Consider the following 22220-nt stretch of genomic DNA (forward strand, 5'->3'; position numbering starts at 1 on the left):
ACTAAGTCACTGAAACAAATGACACAAAGGGAAAAAAAGGAAGGAATGAAATAAAGAAGGAAGGCACCTTTTCCTTCCTTCATCTAACCAACCATCCATTTTTCCTTGGCCCCAAATTCTGCCTTTCTTATATAACAATAAGGCAAAAGAATAGTCAGAACTGTAAAAAGGGGTACAGTCCTTCCTCAGAGGCCTTACTATCTTACTGCCTAATTTAGAAAAGACGGGTTGGAAGTGGGGGCAAATAAAAGCCCAATAAAAGAATAAAAAGTAAAGTAAAGGGACCCCTGACCATTAGGTCCAGTCGTGACCAACTCTGGGGTTGTGGTGCTCATCTCGCTTTATTGGCTGAGAGAGCCAGTGTACAGCTTCCGGGTCATGTGGCCAGCATGACTAAGCCGCTTCTGGCGAACCAGAGCAGTGCATGGAAACACCGTTTACCTTCCTGCCCGAGCGGTACCTATTTATCTACTTGCACTTTGACGTGCTTTCGAACTGCTAGGTTGGCAGGAGCAGGGACCGAGCAATGGGAGCTCATCCCGTCATGGGGATTCGAACCGCCGACCTTCTGATCAGCAAGTCCTAGGCTCTGTGGTTTAACCCACAGCGCCACACATAGACACAATAAAAGAATGCTGGGAGCTAAAACTACAGAATCAGCTGCACTGAACAACTTCAGGCTGCAGATGGGGGAAACTCTAATTTCCAAATGGTCCTCCCAAATAAAAAAGAAAAAGTACAAACACAGTTTCCAGTACATGCCAGTAGGTGGTTCCCCTGCACAGAGTGCTGGGCCAAGGGGACACAAAATTAAGAAGATCCATCATTGAGAAGATCTGTTTGGGGACACCAAATTTGGCCTCGCTCAGGGCGCCATACCGCCAAAGATTACCAAAGTCCAGCCTGGTTTATATCCAGTTCTACTGTTCTGCTCACACAGCAGACTTCAACTTGTGCAACTGAACAGCCCCCTATCCTGTCCTCCGGCACACTTTCAAAATATGGTCCAGAGGGTTTGGCTGTGTACCTTGGCACTGAGGAAGAGACAGTGAAGAGTTCGCTCTCATTAGGAGTCTTTGCAATGTCAAGGTGGTGTTCCTTGAAAGCTTTGGTTCAAGGAGTTATTTTTGAGAAAGGATTCATTTAAAGGGAAAGAGAGGACACATCCCTCTCAGCAGAGAAGGCTAGACTGTTCCAGCCAGGTGTGTAAGTGCTGTGGGAGATTCAGAAGAAAGAGAAAGGAAAGGAAAGGAAAGGAAAGGAAAGGAAAGGAAAGGAAAGGAAAGGAAAGGAAAGGAAAGGAAAGGAAAGGAGAGGCGCTTCTATGGAGCACAGAATTAGGGGAAGATAGAATAATGTGAATATGGTGAGTGAATGAGGCATGGAGAATGTCAAAGCAAAAGGGAGCCACTGCAGAAACTGAAGTCAATGGGTGACAGCATCAGAGAAGTGAAAGAAAGGCTATTTTAACAGAGGTACTCTGAAATGACAAGAGATTATGAGTGGCTACTCTGGTCAGGAGGTGGTTGAAGTAGCATTAACCATACCATATATGAAGATTTCAGGACAGATTTGAGGGATGTTACACATGCGGGTGGCACTGTGGTCTAAACCACTGAGCCTCTTGGGCTTGCCGATCAGAAGACTGGAGGTTCGAATCCCCGCGACGGGGTGAGCTCCCGTTGCTCGGTCCCAGTTCCTGCCAAGCTAGCAGTTCGAAAGCACGTCAAAAGGTGCAAGTAGATAAATAGGTACTGTTCCAGCAGGAAGGTAAACGGCGTTTCCATGCGCTGCTCTGGTTTCGCCAGAAGCAGCTTTAGTCAACAAACACTGGCTCCCTTGGCCTGTAAAGCGAGATGAGCGCCGCAACCCCAGAGTCGCCTGTGACTGGACTTAACTGTCAGGGGTCCTTTACCTTTACCTTTTTTTCACACAAGTTAAGTATGCAGGGTTGCTTCAAAAGAGCTCCTCACACATCAGTAAGTTTTTGTTCTTTCTGGGGTTGCTCTTGACCTGTGTAAAACATCCACTTAGGGTTGTTACAGAACAACACACCTCTACAGATGAGTGATGAGTGAGGGCCACCAGATTGGTTGCAAGACAGCCTTCTCCACAGAAAGTGCACATGATATTACACATTACTCTTCTATGCGTAGTACAATTTCTCTGCCTGTGGTTGCCTCGTAAAGGTAAAGGGACCCCTGACCATTAGGTCCAGTCGTGACCGACTCTGGGGTTGCGGCACTCATCTCGCTTTATTGGCCAAGGGAGCCGGTGTACAGCTTCTGGATCATGTGGCCAGCATGACTAAGCCACTTCTGGCAAACCAGAGCAGCGCACGGAAACGCCGTTTACCTTCCCACCAGAGCGGTACCTATTTATCTACTTGCACTTTGATGTGCTTTCGAACTGCTAGGTTGGCAGGAACAGGGACCAAGCAATGGAAGCTCACCCCATTGCGGGGATTCGAACCGCCGACCTTCTGATCGGCAAGTCCTAGGCTCTGTGGTTTAACCCATAGCGCCACCCGCGTCCCTATGTGGTTGTCTCGTAGGGACTGGGAAATGCATCATTTAATGATGTTAGGACATGAGCTAAGTGTTGGGATGGCTTTGAGAGGCAGGATGGTATATATTATTTATCAATTATCCTTCCACTTACACACTTGAGTAAAATTAGCATCTAGTTTGGCAGAGTTAAAAATATACCATCCTTTGCAACATTCACATGGAAACTTGGGACCAAACTTTCTGTAGCTTTCTGTAATTATCCAGGTTGCCTCCGGCAGATAGAACCTTCCCATTTATTTATCCCTCTGCATAAATAACAACATCAAAGTCCTTAATGCAAAGACATAAAAATATTGTTTGCTTACATAAAGCTGCAGACCCAACTTAAAATGGCAGTAAAACAAGTCAGGCAAAATATACAGTGGTACTTCAGGTTAAGTACTTAATTCGTTCTAGAGGTTCGTTCTTAACCTGAAACTGTTCTTAACCTGAAGCACCACTTTAGCTAATGGGGCCTCCTGCTAACGCTGAGCCGCCGGAGCACGATTTCTGTTCTCATCCTGAAGCAAAGTTCTTAACCTGAAGCACTATTTCTGGGATAGCGGAGTTCTTAACCTGAAGAGTATGTAACCTGAAGCGTATGTAACCTGAGGTACCACTGTACTTCTAGATTACAAAACACATGGTTCAGATCAAAGATGGCACCTGTGCTTGGAAGAGCACAGACAGTGCATCCTACCCCTAAGGCTGTGTGATGAGAAAGAGAGTGTTTCTCAGGTGGGAGAATAAGGATTATGTTCCTTCCTTCCTGGGCAAGCAGAGGATGTGGCCTCACAAAAGTGCCCTCTAGGAATATACAGGCAACTCCATGCGTCTTAACCCTTTGCTCACATAGCAAACATGGAATTTTATATTTTGACCTGGACATCATTTCCCCACACTAAGCTGCACTACACATTGCTGACGGGAAGGGTGAGAACTTGATTACCATTTTCAGAGGCTGCCTCGTGTCTCTCCTATCACCTGCCCTGAATCACAGCTGACTACTTAAACAAGAAGCATTACTAAAGGACCCAGGCATCTGAGCTCATTTCTTCAGCTGCAGGCTCCTCGCCCCCAGAGTTATACCTGGAAAACTGTCATGATGGCTGCAGGGAAGGTGTCAAAGTTTGCAGAAGGAGTCCCATCCATAAAATTAAATCTGTAAAGAAGTAAAACAAACAAACAAACAAAAAACAAGCTATAACAAGCTTCTTCTTCTGGCCCACCAGCAGATTAATTTACCCAGCCTCCTTGTCCTCCCCTCTATCTCGTCTCCTGCTACTGTCATTTTGGTAATTTCCACATAGATATGATGAAAGTGGTGTGTATTTCTGCATCCCACTCTCCTGCACATGTTTATCTACTTTGTATACTCTATTCTGCAACCAAGATTCAAGATTCAATATAATTCTCTATGTATTTTTTGCACGTGGAACAAGGTGGCAGAATGGAGGGAAAGTTAAGAGCAAATAGTAGAAAAGACGAACAAGATTCAGCAACAGGAGCCACAGAGAACAGTAGGGATTTGTGCAAGACCCTCAGTTCCACCTCCTGGTCCCTGATAGCACTGTCCAGATCTAGCACTGCATTCCTGGGATCATATACATGGCCTACACCAGGCATAGGCAAACTCGGCCCTCCAGGTATTTTGGGACTACAACTCCCATGATCCCTAGCTAACAGGACCAGTGGTCAGGGATGATGGGAATTGTAGTCCCAAAACATCTGGAGGGCTGAGTTTGCCTATGCCTGGCCTACACATTTTAAAGTCTTTCTCTACAGGAGTGAAGGCAATAAAAAAGTGAGGTGGAACATTTCTTAGGAAAGCCAAATTCTGCAGCGATGAGTTAATTCAATGCCTGTGCAGCAAAAACCTACAGACACAGAGAACGCATGTAACCAAGGCATGTAATTCTCTCCAGAAATCAGTAGGAACAGTGCTGTTGTTTCTATAAAAATTTTTTTTGGGGGGTACTCTCATTTTCCTACTGATATTGAAATATTGCCCCTCAATGAGGCCAAACTTAGATTCACAAACTGTTTAGGGGTATGCGCCCCCCCCCCGCGTCCCCTCAGAAAAAAAGCACTAAGTACAACTAGGCCACTATAAGTTGGAGGAATAAAGCAAGCAATTGCCTTAGGGTGCTTGAGAAGAAGCAAGTAGCTTTATGGATAAACAATCTGGTGAAAGCTAGTGAGGCACCTTTATGAAATATTCTGATATACTGGTCGGCATTTCAAAAACAAGCAAACATGGCCTGGCCATCTACTTACCTGCCACCAAAGAGCTGCATCCCAAGCAGGGCAAAGACTACAATGAAGAGGAAAAGGAGGAAGAGGAGGCTGATAATAGACTTCATAGAACTCATCAGTGAGACCACCAAATTCCTCAAGGAAGCCCAATACCTGGAAAATCCAGATGTTACTGTAGCATGCTTCCTAAAGCTTCCATTATTTGATCAGTGTTGTCCAATTTATTTTTCATTGTTTAGCTACTTAGCCAGGTGAATTAAACGCTATCAACAGTACAGGTTATAAATGGGACAGGGAAACTGGGTTGTTGATGGAACAAGGAGGAACAACAGGGTGACACAAGGAAAAGTGGGGGTAACATTTGCTCAGGGAACATTTTAGGAGAAAAAACAGGGATCAGCTCGTTTGTTTCACTCACTTTGTGATTTTAAATATCCTTAGAAGTCGCAAGGCTCGTAAAACGCTAATCCCAAAAGAGGTTCCAGGTCTGAAGATGGTCCAAACCACTTCAAAGATGCTTCCCACTGTGACCTGAGTCATCAAACACATACAGAAGAAACAAGCCATTGAATCACCTATGAATGGAAAGACGCAAATGAGCAAATTCACCCAACATCTCAACCACCTTCTCAGCTATCCTCTCTCAGCGATCCCAGAAAGGCAAAGTCTCCCTGACAAGAGACTTAAAAAAGTGAGCTGGACTGGGAAAAATTGTGGAAAGTAAATCTGAAATTTACAGATTATTCTCTTTTGAAAGAAAATTACATGAAGATGATGTACAGATGGTATATCACACCAGTACAAATAGCAAAAATGTACAAAACCGGGTCAAATATTTGCTGGAAATGTAAAGAAAAAGAAGGTACTTTTTATCATATGTGGTGGGAATGTAGAGAAGTAAAAAAATATTGGGAAATTATATATAACAAATTGAAAAAAAATGTTTAAAATGACATTTGCAAAAGAACCAGAAGCATTTTTGTTAGGGATTGTAAGACAAGACCTGCCAAAGACCTGCCAAGAAAAATAAAAAATCTATTTATGTATGCTACAACAGCGGCAAGAGTCTTGTTAGCACAAGGATGGAAGAAGGAGGAAATCCCAACAAAAGAACAGTGGCAAGAAAAACTGGTGAGCTATGCGGAATTGACATATAAACTGTGTGACAAGGACAATCGTGGCTTTAAGGAAGAGTGGGAACTTTTTACAAACTACTTAGAAAGACAACAAAATGACTTGGACTCTTTGGCAGGTTTTGAATAAATATCCACAAATTTATTAGTTGAATGTATGATAGACAAGGCAAGGATATGTTCAATTTTATAATATGCAGAGAACAATATGTGCACAGAAACCAGAGAGGGGAACTGAGGAAAGTCCGGGGGGGGGAGGGAGGGGGGAAAGGGGAAAAATAATGAAATCGAATTTTTGGATTGATAAATTGTTATGTTGAAATTGTTTAATAAAAATATTTTTTTAAAAAAAAGTGAGCTGGAAGAAATGACATGTTTGTGGACTCCATGAAGTGAATATATGAATGAACAATCTGTTTCATTCAAATGACTATAATTCCTCCGCCAATTCCTGCGCTGACAAGATGGTAACTTGGCTCTTGGAGGTGTTACAATAACACCACATTTCCACCCCCTCTCCCCTTCCAGGATCTTCTACACATCAGCGCAGTTCCCCAGAGAATCTTCTACCCCGCTCTGCCATTCGCACTTGTTCTGTTCTGCTTCTTATCTGCGCAGTGCTTACCCCACAGTCAAAGCAGTTGAAAGAAGAATGGAAATAAAGTCGGGGCCCCATCCCGTACATCTTCAAGGACATCTCTAGGAGGAAGAGGCCCAGAAATATAAACTCTGCATAGTCTGAAAGAAAGAAATTCAGGTGTGTTCATTCGATCTCTGCTTCTCTCCATCCACTATTGCAACAAAACTTCACAGCACTGCATGATGAACCCACCCAGAGCTGGTTCATGCTGAGAAATTTCTCCCCATGCAGGCACGCAACATGAACCAGGCCACAGGAGCAGGACTTGGTTGCCATCTTTGTAGCTGCAGCCTCTAAGGAAATTGTGGTGGTGAGAATAGAAATAGGCAACTTCCCTGCATGGGGCAGAAAGACTACGGACCAATTTCTAGTTGACCACCTGGTACCTGCTGGGGAAGTCATGAGAAGAATGTTGGACCTTTGACCCAACCAGATGCTTCTTACGTTTCTTCCTAACCATGGTGCACATTCAGGATCACTTAATACAGATCATGCCTTCTGCGGAGAGCTCTTTACCACAGTTAAAATGCTTTGGTGAAACCACACAGGCTCCATAAAATAAAATAAAAATAGACCACATGAGGTCGAGGTTGGCCCATCCTTAGCCTGACCTTTCTTCAAGAGATTAGTTTGATGGTGTGAATTGGTCGAAAAGCTGGAAGCAAAATTTGGGGACTTCAGTTCCCCAGGAAAACTCCTTGTCAGTTCTGCTATTTCTTCAGCCTGCTATTCTATACAACAACAGCTTTTTGTGAGGGCTTTCTAAACAATGTTGTGATCGGCCTGGCCAAACTTGTAGCAATTAAAGAGGTTGCTGCAGTGCTTGTGCCTGGGGGAGCCTGACAGTTGTCACACCACTAATGGTCCTTTCTTCTGGGCTCAGAACCAACAACTCCCCCCCCCCCCAGAATAAGCTTTTTAAAAAATGGTGGCCAGCAATATTGTGCTTACCAGTTGCTGGGGGTTTTAAAAAATGAAAAGTAAACCCCAAACAACACAAAAATATAACACTAAAATTGAAACTGATATAAAACTAAAACAACATAAAAGCTTCAAACATTCATCTACATAATACCACAGAAGAAAGTTTACTGTCGTTTCAGGCTTCACTGTGGAGGGGTTTAAATAAATGTGATTAAATTAATAGCCAATTTCATACCATCAGCCAGACTGGGAGAAGATATAGATTCAGGATACGCTCAGGCAGCAGATAACATTTTTACTACCTTTCCCTTATAAAATATGTTTTGTTCTTTGCACCAACATACGTACAGAATCTTGTCTGGAAATCTTATCAATATTTATAGGATCTAATAAGAACATAAGAACATAAGATTCTGATGAAGCTTTTTTTGTTGGCAGCTAGAAAAACAATAGCACGACAATGGAAAAACCTGGATAATGTGTGTTTGAAGATTTGGTGTGGAAACACATGGCGTATAGCAATATCAAAGAAAGAGAGAACACTTTATCCTCAGGTTTGATACGATGAAAAGCACACCCACAGGATTTTAGTGCTGTATGGTGGGACTTTATTTGATGCAAAATGGATAATAGAGAAAAGGAGGCATTTCCAGAAGTGGCAAGAAGGGTATGTCAGGGTGATGTCTTAGACAAATGATTACACTTAGAACCATAAAGTAAGATTTTGACAAGATATTTATGTGAGATGCTTATCATTTGAACCCCCTCTATAATGGTTTTCTGGTCATATATTGTGTTTTGTGGGAGTGGGTAGCGCTGTATTCTAACCTCTTGGGCTTGCTAATCGGAAGGTCGGCGGTTCGAAAACCTGCAACAGGGTGAGCTCCCATTGCTCTGTCCCAGCTCCTGCCAACCTAGCAGTTCAAAAGCATGCCAGCACAAGTAGATAAATAGGTAATGCTGCGGCGGGAAGGTTAACAGTGTTTCCATGCACTCTGGTTTCCGTCACAGTGCTCCATTGCACCAGAAATGGTTTAGCCATGCTGGCCACATGACCTGGAAAGCTGTCTGTAGACAAACGCCAGCTCCCTTGGCTTGAAAGTGAGAAGAGTCACCTTTGATTGGACTTAACCGTGCAGGGGTCCTTTACCTTTTACCTATTATATTTTGTATTTAATTTGTAGACTTTGAGATTTTTGTTTCTGCGTACCGTCAGTGCTGCCCTTTATGCATGAGAACAATTATAAATAAAACAACGAAAGCACACCTATTTCTGTCTAATGTGGGCAAAACTGGAACACCACAGAGAAGATCTTGCAAGTGAGAGGCACAGTAGAGTGGCTTCTGACCTGCAGAAAATATATTGTGTGCATAGGGCTCAAGTCGATACGATAATCTCTATTGTCATTGTCCCATACAGAACAACGAAACTAAAAAAAATCTACATCAGACATTCAAAAACCAACAAGCCTGCTCTCCCAGCTATCCCAGCCTGGTTAACCCCCTAAAAACTCTGATACCCCATAATTAAATACAATATACTCCCACAGAGACTACCTTACACTGCGTTTAAAACCATAATCGCATTTGGATAAAACCTGTTTCTCAGGCGGCTAGTCCTAGTCTTTATAACCCTGTACCTTATTCCAGAAGGCAGAAGCTGAAAGAGATAATTTCCGGGGTGCGCACTATCCTGCGCTATCTCTGCAGCTTTCTTATGGCACCTGGAAGCATAGATTTGATCCAAGGTGGGAAGAGTGCACCCAGTTATTCTCTCCGCAGTCTTTACAACCCTGGACAACATTGTTTTTTCCCCTGACCGTGCAGTTCCCAAACCACACACACAGACGATAAGTTAATACACTCTCAACAATACAATGGTAGAATGCCATCAACAGGTCCTTGGAGAGATTATTTTTCCGGAGGATTCGCAGAAAATATAAAGAGTTTAACACTCTTTCATTAGTGAGCAGATTTGTGCTGAATATTCGCCAGTTTCGAATACTAGCTCGGAAACAATCGCATTCCTTGCTGCCAAATTAACCAAAAGAAGAAAACAACTTAACTTCTCCAAGCATTCACATTGTCTCAGTGCTTTTCAGCATCCCTTCGTTCTCCTGGTTGCTGCTTCCTCTGGGCACCATGCTGGCCCACATGTTTTGGTTTTGAGGCATCCATGATGTGTCCACCACACCAGAAGATGCATCATGACATCATCCACAAAACCACTCACATTAACAGCAGTGAGAGTAAATGCGGTTGAGGGCAGAGAGGGGAAAGAAGAAAACATGGTGCACAGAAGGAGCAGCTAAAGAAACGAACGTGCCAAACAACAATGTGAATACATTTACATCATGTCAAAAAAAATCTCTGAAAGCAGACAGTGCTCTTTGACACTCACCACTGCGGTGCATGCTAACTATCAAATACAGTGGTACCTCGGGTTAAGTACCTAATTTGTTCTAGAGGTCTGTACTTAACCTGAAACTGTTCTTAACCTGAAGGACCACTTTAGCTAATGGGGCCTCCTGCTGTCGCCGCTGCCGGAGCACAATTTCTGTTCTCATCCTGAAGCAAAGTTCTTAACCTATTTCTAGGTTAGCGGAGTCTGTAACCTGAAGCGTCTGTAACCTGAAGCGTATGTAACCCTAGGTACCACTGTATGCAGCTAGGAAAGGAGACTTTTATCCTGCCTTGTGCCATTTTATTTGAACAAAACAACTTCACTGGGGTATATTTCTGATTGAAACCTGTGTCAGAACAGGATCAGGCACCACAAACAGCCAAGACTGGTTGGGAGCCACCAGTTCCTTGAAGAGATGGAACCAAGAAGGGAAGAAGAAGAAGAAGAAGAAGAGGAGGAGAAGAAGAAGAAGAAGAAGAAGAAGAAGAAGAAGAAGAAGAAGAAGAAGAAGAAGAAGAAGAAGAAGAAGAAGTAGTGGAGGAGGAGGAGGAGGAGGAGGAGGAGGAGGAGGAGGAGGTTCGGATTTGATATCCCACTTTATCACTACCCTAAGGAGTCTCAAAACGGCCAACATTCTCCTTTCCCTTGCACCCCCACAACTAACACTCTGTGAGGTGAGTGGGGCTGAGAGACTTCAGAGAAGTGTGACTGGCCCAAGGTCACCCAGCAGCTGCATGTGGAGGAGCGGGGAAGCGAACCCGGTTCACCAGTTTACGAGTCCACCGCTCTTAACCACTGCACCACACTGGCCCTGTGCCTGAATTTTCCTGGAAGAAACATGCCCTTGCTTACACATGCATTTGGCTCTGTTCTTCCACTTTCTGCTGCTGCCACATTAGCGAGGCATCAATTGCACAGAACCCCGTCACTTACAGAGGAGGTGCGTGAGCCAAGGAGGTTGGCTGTGATGAACGATGGCCACACAGGCTGTGTTGAGGGCCACGATGCTCAAGACGAGCCAATAGAACACCTGGGATTTCACCATGTGGCGGACAGAGATGCGCAGGAGGCGCTCCTTGTGACGGAAATACGAGGCGCCATCCAGTTTGGCGCTCTTGATGCTGGCCCGAGCGAGGGGGGTGCCTGCAACGGGATGGGAAAGAAAGATGGGAGATGTCAATTGAGATAAATGGTACACGGACATTTCACAAAAGTAAAGACAAACTCCTTGCTGTCTCAGTGCTTTATGCTTGCAAGGAAGTACTGTGAAGCTGTAGGCCAGGGTTGGACCTATTCAGGCCTGCCAGTCATTGGAGGTTGGCTCTCCAGGACTTTCTGGGCAAAGTGTGCCCACTGTTCCTGTACCTGATATCATACATGATGTCTAAAATTGGACTAAAATTGTCAACCAAAAGCTTAACTTTTCCAGTTCATCACCACAACAGTTATTGACACTGGGCTTCAGTAAAGCAAATAATTTAATTAGACAGCACCTATACGATATCGAGCGACAGAATAATTTGGTGACACTAAGGAAATTTTGTCCATGGTATGACTATTTTCCACCTAGTCATTTTGACATTTTGGCACCCTATTTGCAAAATTTAACCATTCCAAAATACAGACGCGCTTTCACTTTCGAAAATGGAATATACTGTCTTCGGCTGTAGTTGAGGGTTGATTTCAAAAACTTCCACCAGAAAAAACGGTTATGTCCATGTGGAGATGGCAGTACTAAGTCAGTGGCTGATGTGACTTGCACTTTTTATAAAGATTTGAGGAGTGAGGTTATTAAAATGTAAAGGGACCCCTGACCATTAGGTCCCGTCGTGGCCAACTCTGGGGTTGTGGCACTCATCTCGCTTTATTGGCCAAGGGAGCCAGTGTACAGTTTCCGGGTCATGTGGCCAGCATGACTAAGCCGCTTCTGGCAAACCAGAGCAGCGCACGGAAACGTCGTTTACCTCCCCGCCAGAGTGGTACCTATTTATCTACTTGCACTTTGATGTGCTTTCAAACTGCTAGGTTGGCAGGAGCAGGGACCGAGGAACAGGAGCTCACCCCATCACGGGGATTTGAACTGCCGACCATCCGCGTCCCCAAGTGAGGTTATTACCCTTCTACTGTTGTCCATATTGGCTGACTCAACCATCCCTATTGTGTCCTTTCTTTTAGCAGATCAAGATGATCAGGTGACAGCAAAAACTGCAAGGCTTTTAGTGGGGGCAGTTAGAATAAGATCTACTATTGGATGTAAACCTCCAAAATGTACTTTGTATAATTAAGTTTTTAACTCTACCTTCGGTACATTTTATTTTATTTTATTTTATTTTATTTTATTTTATTGCTATGGCTAGTGGCTGATGCAAATAAAGATTCTTCTGATCTGATTTATATGAAGTCAGGCACAGGAAGCTTCAAGCCACAGCTAAAATAAAGACGGTCAGATCCTGTTCCCTCCCTGCTCACTTGCTATAGACAAGCTTGGGCAAAATTTAGATCTGGCTGTATGATAGCCCTCTCTTGGAAAGAAGGGAACAGTATGCTTCCTCCTTTTGGTCTGTGTATGTATCAATGAATGAGGACAAAATTATGATTTTTTAGAATCCAGCTTCTCCTCATTCAGTGCTTTAGGGTTTAACATTTGTTTGAGCCCATAGGAGCCATGAATTTCAGCAAGCTACCTGAGCTCATATTGACCCCTAAATACCATCTCTAGCAGAGTCTGGCCAACTTGAGCTTTGTGAGACTTTTCCCTATATGCATACAATCATTTCCTGTGGTTTTTTTAAAAGAGTAATTACTAGTCTGAAACTCATCCTGAAAGCTCAAGTGTGTCTGTGAATAAGCTGATAGTTTTTAAAGCATTAAACAGCACTTCAGACAATATTGTTCTCATTCCCAGAAGGATGCAGCTAATCGCCAAAACCATGTATTTATTACAAAACAGAGATAGTATCTCCGTCACATGTTTACACACACAGTATTCCAAAGAGTGAAGAATAAATCACACTGCAAACTTTCAGGCTAAAGAACCCAAAGGAATACTAGTGCCAATTATCAAGTCAATGCAGAATCTGAGTCCTTTTCTGGTACGCCTGATATTGGGACAAAAACACCTACTTTATTACACTCTGCAGCAGTACCCATGCTGAGAGCTGCCTAAGAAAAATAGTTAAAATAAAAATAAAAATCCAATGTTGAAAATCTACTGCATTAAGCCCGTAACGCACCCTTCCCAAAACTGCAAGAGAAATTGTTTATTCTCTGTGTTAATCAAGTCGGGGGCAGCTACTGGAAAGCATGGCGCGGTTAACTTATTTCAATCAAGTGTTTGCAATTATTCCCTCATTCTGTGCCTCTCTTCCAGAACGAAGGCATGTCCTCCTGCCAGCCCCAAGATAACAGATAAATGAGATGTTCTGCTTCTCACTTGAAGGACTCACAAAATCCTGGAAGATCTTGTGCCAATGTTTCTTTCCAGGGTGAGTCCACATGCAAAGGAGAACGGAGCTTTTGAACCTCTAAGAGTTGCATAGGAATATCCCCCTTGGATCCAGCCCAATCGCCTTCTAAATCTGGCCCATGGACGGTCCAGATTTCAGCATGTTTTTACATGAGTAGACTGTGTGTTTTTATTTAAAATGCATCTCTGGGTTATTTGTGGGGCATAGGAATTTGTTCATTTTTTTTCCAAAATATAGTTTGCCCCCCCCCCAAGGTCCGAGGGACGGTGAACAGGCCCCCTGCTGAAAAAGTTTGCTGACCCCTGGACTAGTGGGATAACACTGAACTAAGAAAGCTTGATTGTAATTTTCTTTCAAGATCAAATCAATATTATTTTGATCCATTGTTTCAGGGCACCTAAAAGGCGTGGGACCCATTGGCTGGTGCCTACCCAGCCTATTTGGTAATCTGGCACTGTCTCCCCCTGTTCCCTGCAGGGCAGCAGAAGTTGGAGGGACATGGCACTGGCACCGTGCCCAGCTGACTGCATGGCAGCTTCAGCAATCTTGGACTCTAAACTTTTTCCCTGCTTGTTATGTACTGAGCTGAATCCTAGAACAATAGGATCCAGAATGCAGCAGTCTGATTGGTCTGCAGGAGCCACCCAATCCAGCTCCAGGTGGGAGTGAAACAGCGAACCTGATTGGAAGTGAAACAGCGATCTGATTGGCCTGCAGGAGCAGCCAATCAGGCTTCTGGAGGAAGTGAATCGCAATCCAATTGGCCTACTGTGCCCCTGAAGGACCAGGTGCGCAGCCTGGGAGTCATTCTGGACTCACAGCTGTCCAAGGAGGCGCAGGTCAATTCTGTGTCCAGGGCAGCTGTTTATCAGCTCCATCTGGTACGCAGGCTGAGAACCTACCTGCCCACGGACTGTCTCGCCAGAGTGGTTGCATGCTCTAGTTATCTCTCACTTGGACTACTGCAATGCACTCTATGTGGGGCTACCTTTGAAGGTGACCCGGAAACTACAACTAATCGAGAATGCGGCAGCTAGACTGGTGACTGGGAGCAGCCGCCGAGACCATATAACACAGGTCTTGAAAGACCTACATTGGTTTCCTGCTTGGCAGGGGGTTGGACTCGATGGCCCTTGTGGTCTCTTCCAACTCTATGATTCTATGATTCTATGGCTCCCAGTACGTTTCTGAGCACAATTCAAAGTGTTGGTGCTGACCTTTAAAGCCCTAAACGGCCTCAGCTCAGTATACCTGAAGGAGCGTCTCCACCCTCATCGTTCTGCCTGGACACTGAGGTCCAGCGCCAAGGGCCTTCTGGTGGTTCCCTCACTGCGAGAAGCCAAGTTACAGGGAACCAGGCAGAGGACCTTCTCGGTAGTGGCACCTGCCCTGTGGAACACCCTCCCACCAGATGTCAAAGAGAAAAATAACTACCAAACTTTTAGAAGACATCTGAAGGCTTTTAATGTTTAATAGGTTACTGTATTTTAGTGTTTTTTTGGAAGCCGCCCAGAGTGGCTATGGAAACCCAGCCAGATGGGCGGGGTATAAATGATAAATTATTATTATTTATTATTACAGGAGCAGCCCAGAATTAGCCAATCACGCGAGGCCCATTGTGTAAATAATGCATATGTAGCTAGACGTTTTGGGGAAAGTTTCATTCATTGCTACTATGAGCTGAATAAAGAGCATGAAATTCACACTTGACTGCGAGTATGCTTCTTCTGATTTCATTTCGGTGTTGCAGTTTCACGCTTTTTGGTGAAGTATTATTGTTCACCACTGGTCAGAGGCACGGAAGCGACATCTTTGGATGAGTGAAGACCTGGGTTTGGAGGAAGAGCCCCAGGACAGGCATTGAATGTCTGCATCTTACCGACAGAGGAGATATCCACACGCTCATCGCTGGAGTCACGATTCATGACTTCTGTCCGATTCCTTTTAATGGTCGCCCTCCTGAGAACTAGGAAGGGCAGAGGAAAGGCAAAAAAATAATCATCATGTTAATATGCTACTATAAGAAATGCCATAAACAAGACACATCCAAGAACAAAGGGCAAAAAAGAGAAACGTCTTATAGATGGCATGGGAAAAGGACAGGTTCCTGATTTTTGCAATACGCCCAACATGTTTTGTCTTAACCCTTCCCCCACCCATCTTTTTTTTTTATTTGCAACCCATTCCCACCCACTTTTCCCAACTTGCCAAGGCAACACAGCTGTACATGTGGGGGAAGTAGCCTAGTGGAAAAAACAGCAGGCCGAAGAATCATTCTGCATCTCCCCATGGATATCAAATTTCAGGGTGCGTCCCCCCACTTACCTTCTAATGCCGATGTGCCAGAATTCTTGTTCTCTTCAGCCAGCATGACTTCCTCTATGTAAAGATGCAAAAAGATAATAAAATAAGTTTAGGAATATATTTGTCAACTATCTAATCAGCAAAACAAAAGGGACAATATTATTTGGCGATATGAGACTAATCACATCATGGCTGTGGTAGGAGCATTTGTCCACATCTATTCTACCTTGTGGGGAGAAAAAGAATCTTGTTCACTTGCGTATTTCTTTTTTTCTTTTTTTTAAAGAGCATGTTATGTAGGTTTTATGTGAATTCCAAATGTCTTTTAAGCTGAAGATATAGTTTTAAAAATGGCACAGCATATTTGAGCAACATAGAAAACAAAAGGCAGGTGTGCACTCCTACGGAAGAGGCGTACAGTTAGGGAGCACTCAGCCAACAAACTAAAAAAGCCACCCTCAAACAACAGAACTTCAAGAAACTCACGGAATGTGACCGAAAATGGAAGAGTTTTATCACTATGTTCCAAAGTGTATCCAGTATACGTTTATGGCTTGCAATATAACTGCATTCCACACACTACAAAACTTCAGTGGCAACCAACGTGGTATTGCATTTCTGGCAGTGAAGCCTCTGACATTTGTTGAATGAGCTAGTACGAATCTATGGATTGTCCACAAACATTCCAACTTCTCAGCAACAAAGTATTCACCGTAGAAGTTTAGGTGAGAAAGGATCGTTGACACAACAGGCACTAGGAGCTGCTGTGCAGAGCAGGCCAAGGAAACTGACTGAAGGAAGAAGAAGAAGAAGAAGAGTTTGGATTTGATATCCCGCCTTTCACTCCCTTTAAGGAGTCTCAAAGCGGCTAACATTCTCCTTTCCCTTCCTCCCCCACAACAAACACTCTGTGAGGTGAGTGGGGCTGAGAGACTTCAAGGAAGTGTGACTGGCCCAAGGTCACCCAGCAGCTGCATGTGGAGGAGCGGAGACGCGAACCTGGTTCCCCAGGATTACGAGACTACCGCTCTTAACCACTACACCACACTGGCACCGGAAGATGGGAAACCTAAGGGACAGGTAACCTGGAGGCAGGTTAGTTGAAGGGAAGAGACACGGAAGGGGAAGTGGAAGGGATGCAGGAACCTGAGGGAAAGTCAGGTGGAACAGTCTCAGGACTAGGGAGCAGTCAGTATGGGTTACCAAACCTAGACCCTGGAAAGACTCCTGCGCCACTGAGAGTTGCAAACAAGGGGCAATTCTGCCAGCTATGACTTCAGCTGCATTGTGATCTAGAAATCCTAGGGGGCAGCGGGGCAGAGGAACAGTGATAGGATGGAGCTCTGAATTAACTTCACGTTTTAATTTGAACTACTAAGCTAATACTTTGATTCCAGACTAAGGAGAATGCAATTGAGTAGATTGGAAGTCTAACTCAAAGGTGGGGTGAGGGGTGGTGGATGGTGATGGGAAAAGGAATTATCTGTGGGATTGAGTGTAGGCATGTTTAAATATTTTTAAGGATTGTATGAAATGTATGCTTGTATGCTTGTATATTTGCAATGTGTGTATTAATGCTGAATTATTTTAATAATAAAACCTTTTTTTAAAAAAAGAGAATGCAATACTGTAATATTTCTAAGAGGACTTAAAGGTAAAGGTAAAGGGACCCCTGACCATTAGGGCCAGTGGTGAACGACTCTGGGGTTGCGGCGCTCATCTCGCTTTATTGGCCGAGGGAGCCGGCGTACAGCTTCCGGGTCATGTGGCCAGCATGGCTAAGCCGCTTCTGGCGAACCAGAGCAGCGCACGGAAACGCCGTTTACCTTCCTGCCAGAGAAGGTATTTATCTACTTGCACTTTGACGTGCTTTCAAACTGCTAGGTTGGCAGGAGCAGGGACCGAGCAACGGGAGCTCACCCCGTCGTGGGGATTCGAACCACCAACCTTCTGATCAGCAAGCCCTAGGCTCTGCGGTTTAACCCACAGCGCCACCCACGTCCCCATTAAGAGGACTTAAATTTCCCAAAATGGTTTTGCAAACTGCGCACTAAAAGAAGGCAGTTTCAGGGCACAGAAGGGCATGGGCCATGTACACAGGTTTCAGTCGTCGGCAGCTCTGGCTCTCTCCTGACGGTTTGCTGTTTTTCCAAGCTTGCAGCTGGATTGGCTCCACATCCTGCCCTGACCCCAGACCTACTTTACCTGCTTTATCTATCCAAGCCCGGTAGCCGTTCAGCTCCCGTTCAATCTGCTGCTGCCTCCTCAGTTTCATGAAGGCCCGGCGATTTTCCACTCTCTCTCTCTCTTTGGCAAATTCCCTGTAGAGGCAGGAAGGAGGCCAAGATCCTGTTAGAAAAAGACTTTCTGCAGCGCTACACCACTGAGTTGTATACCGCATGACACAGCCATGGCATGGAGGGGTGGGAAGAAGGCTGTCTTAGTTTGTGACGGGGGAAGCAAGGAGAAAACCCATACAGGTGAATCTGGAGAGAGAGAAGTACTGAGCTCAGAGCAGGTCAGCTGAAAGTGATTGCCAGGGGTTTGTATTTATTTATTCATTACTAGATTCCCAGCCCACCTTTGCCTCCAAGGGGCAAAGGAGGGATACGTGATTCCTCCTCCCCATTATTCTCACAACACAGCAGGTTTGGCTGAGTGGTTCAAGATTACTTACTGGGTTTCATAGCCAGGTATTTGAACTGGGGTCTCCCTGGTCCTATTTTATTTTATTTTTGGAGTTTTATTGTTTTATTCATTTAGTGTACAATCTTTACAACAAAAGACTTCACACTCAAAATAAAATCATAAATGGTAAAACCTTGAGTCTCATGTTTTCGTTTAGACTAATCTCTTCTCAGATTCCATTATTTTAATATTCCTGAATGTTTGTTTCCTTGTTTTAATTCCTTATTCTTAGTCTCTTAAAACCTATATATATCTTTAACAGTTTTTCAGTTAGTGCCCTCATCTCCCTCCCCCAAGACCCATTGCTTCCCTCCACCCATACATACATACTGTTATTTTTTGTTGTTGCGTTACCTTCTGTTTATATTTGTTGTTCCATCTTTGTTATGATATTATCCTATCTCCTTGTGCCCTTTAAGCTATTGCATATGAATTTTTAAGATCTAAAACCAACTCTTTTCATGTAGACCTTTACGCATTCCCACTCTTTATAATTTTTTTTGATTAGGACAACTTCTAATTGATGCTGTTAACTTGGCCATTTCCGCAAATTTGCAAATTCAGGCTTTCCATTCTAGTAATTCTGGTATTTTGTCTGTTTTCCAATTTTTAGCCAGGTCTCCCTGGTCCTAATCTAATCTCCTCTAACCTCTATACTGCAGTGGATTGAGCTCAGGTGAAAGAAGGACCTTTGCCCCACTCTCCATGCTTGTTTATGTGTGTTTGTACAAATTGGACTCAGAGGAAGCCTGCATCAGGCTGTTGACATCCTCTAAAAGTCAACTGATCCCTACCATACCTCAGTGTTAACAAATCAAGCCAAGGAATCACTCGTTCAAAGCTCTTCCCCACTCAAAACCCACCACAAGCGAGTGCAAATAATCATAGCCAGACACTGGAGAGACCTGTCAGGAGTCTAGCCCTACTAGAAAAATTAAGCAATAAACTGAAACTGAAATGGGGACAAATAGAAGAAGACACCTTCACCCCAATATGGCTCCCCTTTATCACATACACAGCCCAACAAGACAACGACAAGAATCCACCAACAGCATATGAATCAATATGGCTAACCTAATCCAAAACACCCACTCACACATGAAAACAAAGCTCACCACAGCCAATCACAAACGAACAACCACACCTTAGGCCAACCTCTCTCAACACCAAAGGAACACAAGCGAATAGCAAAGGGAACCTGCACAAGCGACGCTGACACAAAACCCCACATATATTAAGTAAAATAGAAACATCGCCACCAAACCCCACTCCCAGTCACGATTCCCCTCTCCACCTCTTTCCCCCTTTTCTTCCTAATGTCTCAACAAATGAAACTGATCTGTAAAAATGTTACTTGGAAAAGAAGAGAGAGACACTGCTCATACTTTTGTAAACCAAGATTTTTTAAAAAAATAAAAATACATAAAAAAATAAGTCCTCTGGGTGTGGGGAAGGGGTATTGGGGGTCTTTGCTGCCTGACTCCCCTACCCCCTTTCATTCTCAGCTTCCTGCTGACTTACGTTTGCAAATGCAGGTGGAACACATGAGGAGTATGAAATAAGAGACAATGCCTCCACTTTTAACTTATGGCTATTTTACTCATTTGCTGGGAGGATGTTTTCCTAACTCATCCCTTCCCTCCCAGCAACCTTTGCTGACCGCAGCTTTCCAAGGACAACTTTAAATGATGTGGGTTGCGCAGGTGGGAGGGCTGAAGCGTCGCTAACAGGCAAGCTTGGCAAAGGCAGGCGAGAGGAGGAGGGTTTCGAAAGCCACGCTTGAAAGCTGAAAACCTTGGCTTGCGGTCCAGGGGATTCGGAAGAGCATGAACGATAAAGTAAGACCTTGTGCATAATTCAGAGGGCAGGGCTGCTGCCTTCCTGCTGTCCGAACCAAACCTCTCTCCTGTCTCTTCAATAGATGCTTATAATTCCACACATTCACTGCGCACTGACTTTCAGCAGGGAAAGGATTCATTCTCTCTCTCTCTCTCTCTCTCTCTCTCTCTCTCTATCTCACACACACACACACACAGGCTGATGGGGTGGGGGCGTGGATGCATTATTCAAAGGAAATGTGTTTTGCTGCAGCCATGCTGCAGAGTCGCAGAATCTTCTGAAGGTGTGGAAGGGTGGGTGGAAAGGAAGAGAGGAGAGGGAGCAGGAGAATAATGCAGGCCCCCCTGGTAATACTCCAGGCTCCCTTGGCAACCACAATCCTCGCAAGGAGGAAGCTCTGTGGAGCCCACACAACCCTCTGTCTTCTTCTCCACCACATCTGCAAAACCGACACTCCAGCACGGAAGCAAGCAGCAGCACGGAAAACAACCCCTGGTGGCCCAAATGAGCATACGGTCTTCCTCTCTTCGCTTCTACAGCTCTGGGACCCCTTCCACTGAAATAAGCTCCAATTAACTTGAAGTGAAGGCCCAAGACAGGAGTTGATCATCATGTGAGCTGCGCACAGGTGGTCTGAAGCGAGCTGCTGCCATTCCTGCGGAGCCTCCTTTTATCGAGACAAATATGCAAGCCAGGCAAATACATTTTGGGCTGTGACCTTTACACATCTTCCGTCCCGAGATCGTGGGGTGGTACAAAGCTATTTTGGCACCTGTTTCCACAGCGTCATTTCCCCCTTGCACAGTGTATGACGAAGGAGACAAAAGGTCTCAGGGACAAAGGTTACCGACAGGACACCGCTGACTGCTGAGACCGCAAAAGGTCAGACATAGGGGACGATGTTCCGACAGCTGTGGCTTGTCGGAGGGGGGGGGATTTTCCTGCACCCCAGGGTCACGCGTGCAGGCAGACTGTGGCTGCCTGCTGGTGAAGAAGTGTGCTCCCTCTGGACCTCACTGTCCACTCCGCGATATCCCTCCATAACCTGACTCCACAAAAGGAGGGCCAGTTCACAAAGACAAGCAAGCCCATGTTAAGCATCTAACAAGCTCAGGCCAATGTCCCATAAGGCTGCTGATGCAAAGCAGGCATAGACTGGGTTGGGTTCTTCAGTGGTGGTGGGAAGGAGGTTGACCGGGAGACCTCTATAAGGGCAGGTTGCAAGTATAAGAAATGTTTCTTTGGAAATTGCTTTTTTTTTTAAAAAATAAACAGTCTCTTTATGCATGATGCTTTGCAATGAAATGGACACTTGATAGAGAGCTACCATCAACCCCATCTAATACGTATACTTGTTAGGTACACGTGTTTCCAAAAAATACATTTGCCTCATCTGCACATGACATTTCCTTTTTTTAAGTCTACAGTGTGCACCTTAAATTGGACCTAGATGGGTTTATGGGATAAAGATACTGTTATTGGTTCCCACCACAGGAAGTTTAATTTATTGGTTTGTTGAATTTGTATCCTGTCTTTGCACCAAATGCTACTTACCAACGTTAAAAAATAAAAGCAGCATACAATAAAAGCCAATCAAATACAAACTAAAATAAACATAAAAACAAGGCAGGTAAAAACATCAGTAAAAACTACCAGTTAAAACCATTTGCAAGTCTATAGCACTGACGGATTTATAAAGAAAAGTTACGTGTCGTTGGCTGCAACGATAAACCCCATCAGAAGATTAAAGTGAGCAATTGCCCCAAGAGTACAATTTGCTTTTTAAGAGCCCGGTTCTAGTTCAGAAACCCTGCTGCACTTCCAGTTTCATCATCAGAAGTGTGGGAATGACTATGATTTCTAGTCAAAAATGAAGGGCAGACCACACATCTGAAAAGCACTTACTCCTGTGGTCTGCCTGTATTTGTAGAAGAAAGAGAGTTCTGGGTACCTTCTGTTCTTCTTCACGGCTTCTGCACAGCACTACATTGGAAAGTTCCTGGGAGAACAGCAGCC

At 44.4% G+C, this 22220-nt stretch overlaps 1 protein-coding gene across 1 annotated transcript in view; it reads right to left on the bottom strand.

Moving 5' to 3' along the window:
* The window catches only part of CACNA1E (calcium voltage-gated channel subunit alpha1 E), a 360381-nt gene that overhangs the window by 129637 nt on the left and 208524 nt on the right, over nt 1-22220 (bottom strand). The window contains exons 9-16 of the mRNA XM_083745793.1: nt 17883-17998; nt 15699-15752; nt 15253-15339; nt 10840-11049; nt 6564-6676; nt 5224-5336; nt 4827-4958; nt 3639-3711 (exon numbers count right to left, since the gene is read on the bottom strand). Of these exons, the coding sequence (XP_083601919.1) occupies nt 3639-3711; nt 4827-4958; nt 5224-5336; nt 6564-6676; nt 10840-11049; nt 15253-15339; nt 15699-15752; nt 17883-17998 (898 nt within the window). The remainder of the gene's footprint in view (nt 1-3638; nt 3712-4826; nt 4959-5223; nt 5337-6563; nt 6677-10839; nt 11050-15252; nt 15340-15698; nt 15753-17882; nt 17999-22220) is intronic.

Source organism: Podarcis gaigeae, assembly GCF_964106915.1.
Source record: "Podarcis gaigeae genome assembly, chromosome: 6".
Taxonomy (NCBI): domain Eukaryota; kingdom Metazoa; phylum Chordata; class Lepidosauria; order Squamata; family Lacertidae; genus Podarcis; species Podarcis gaigeae.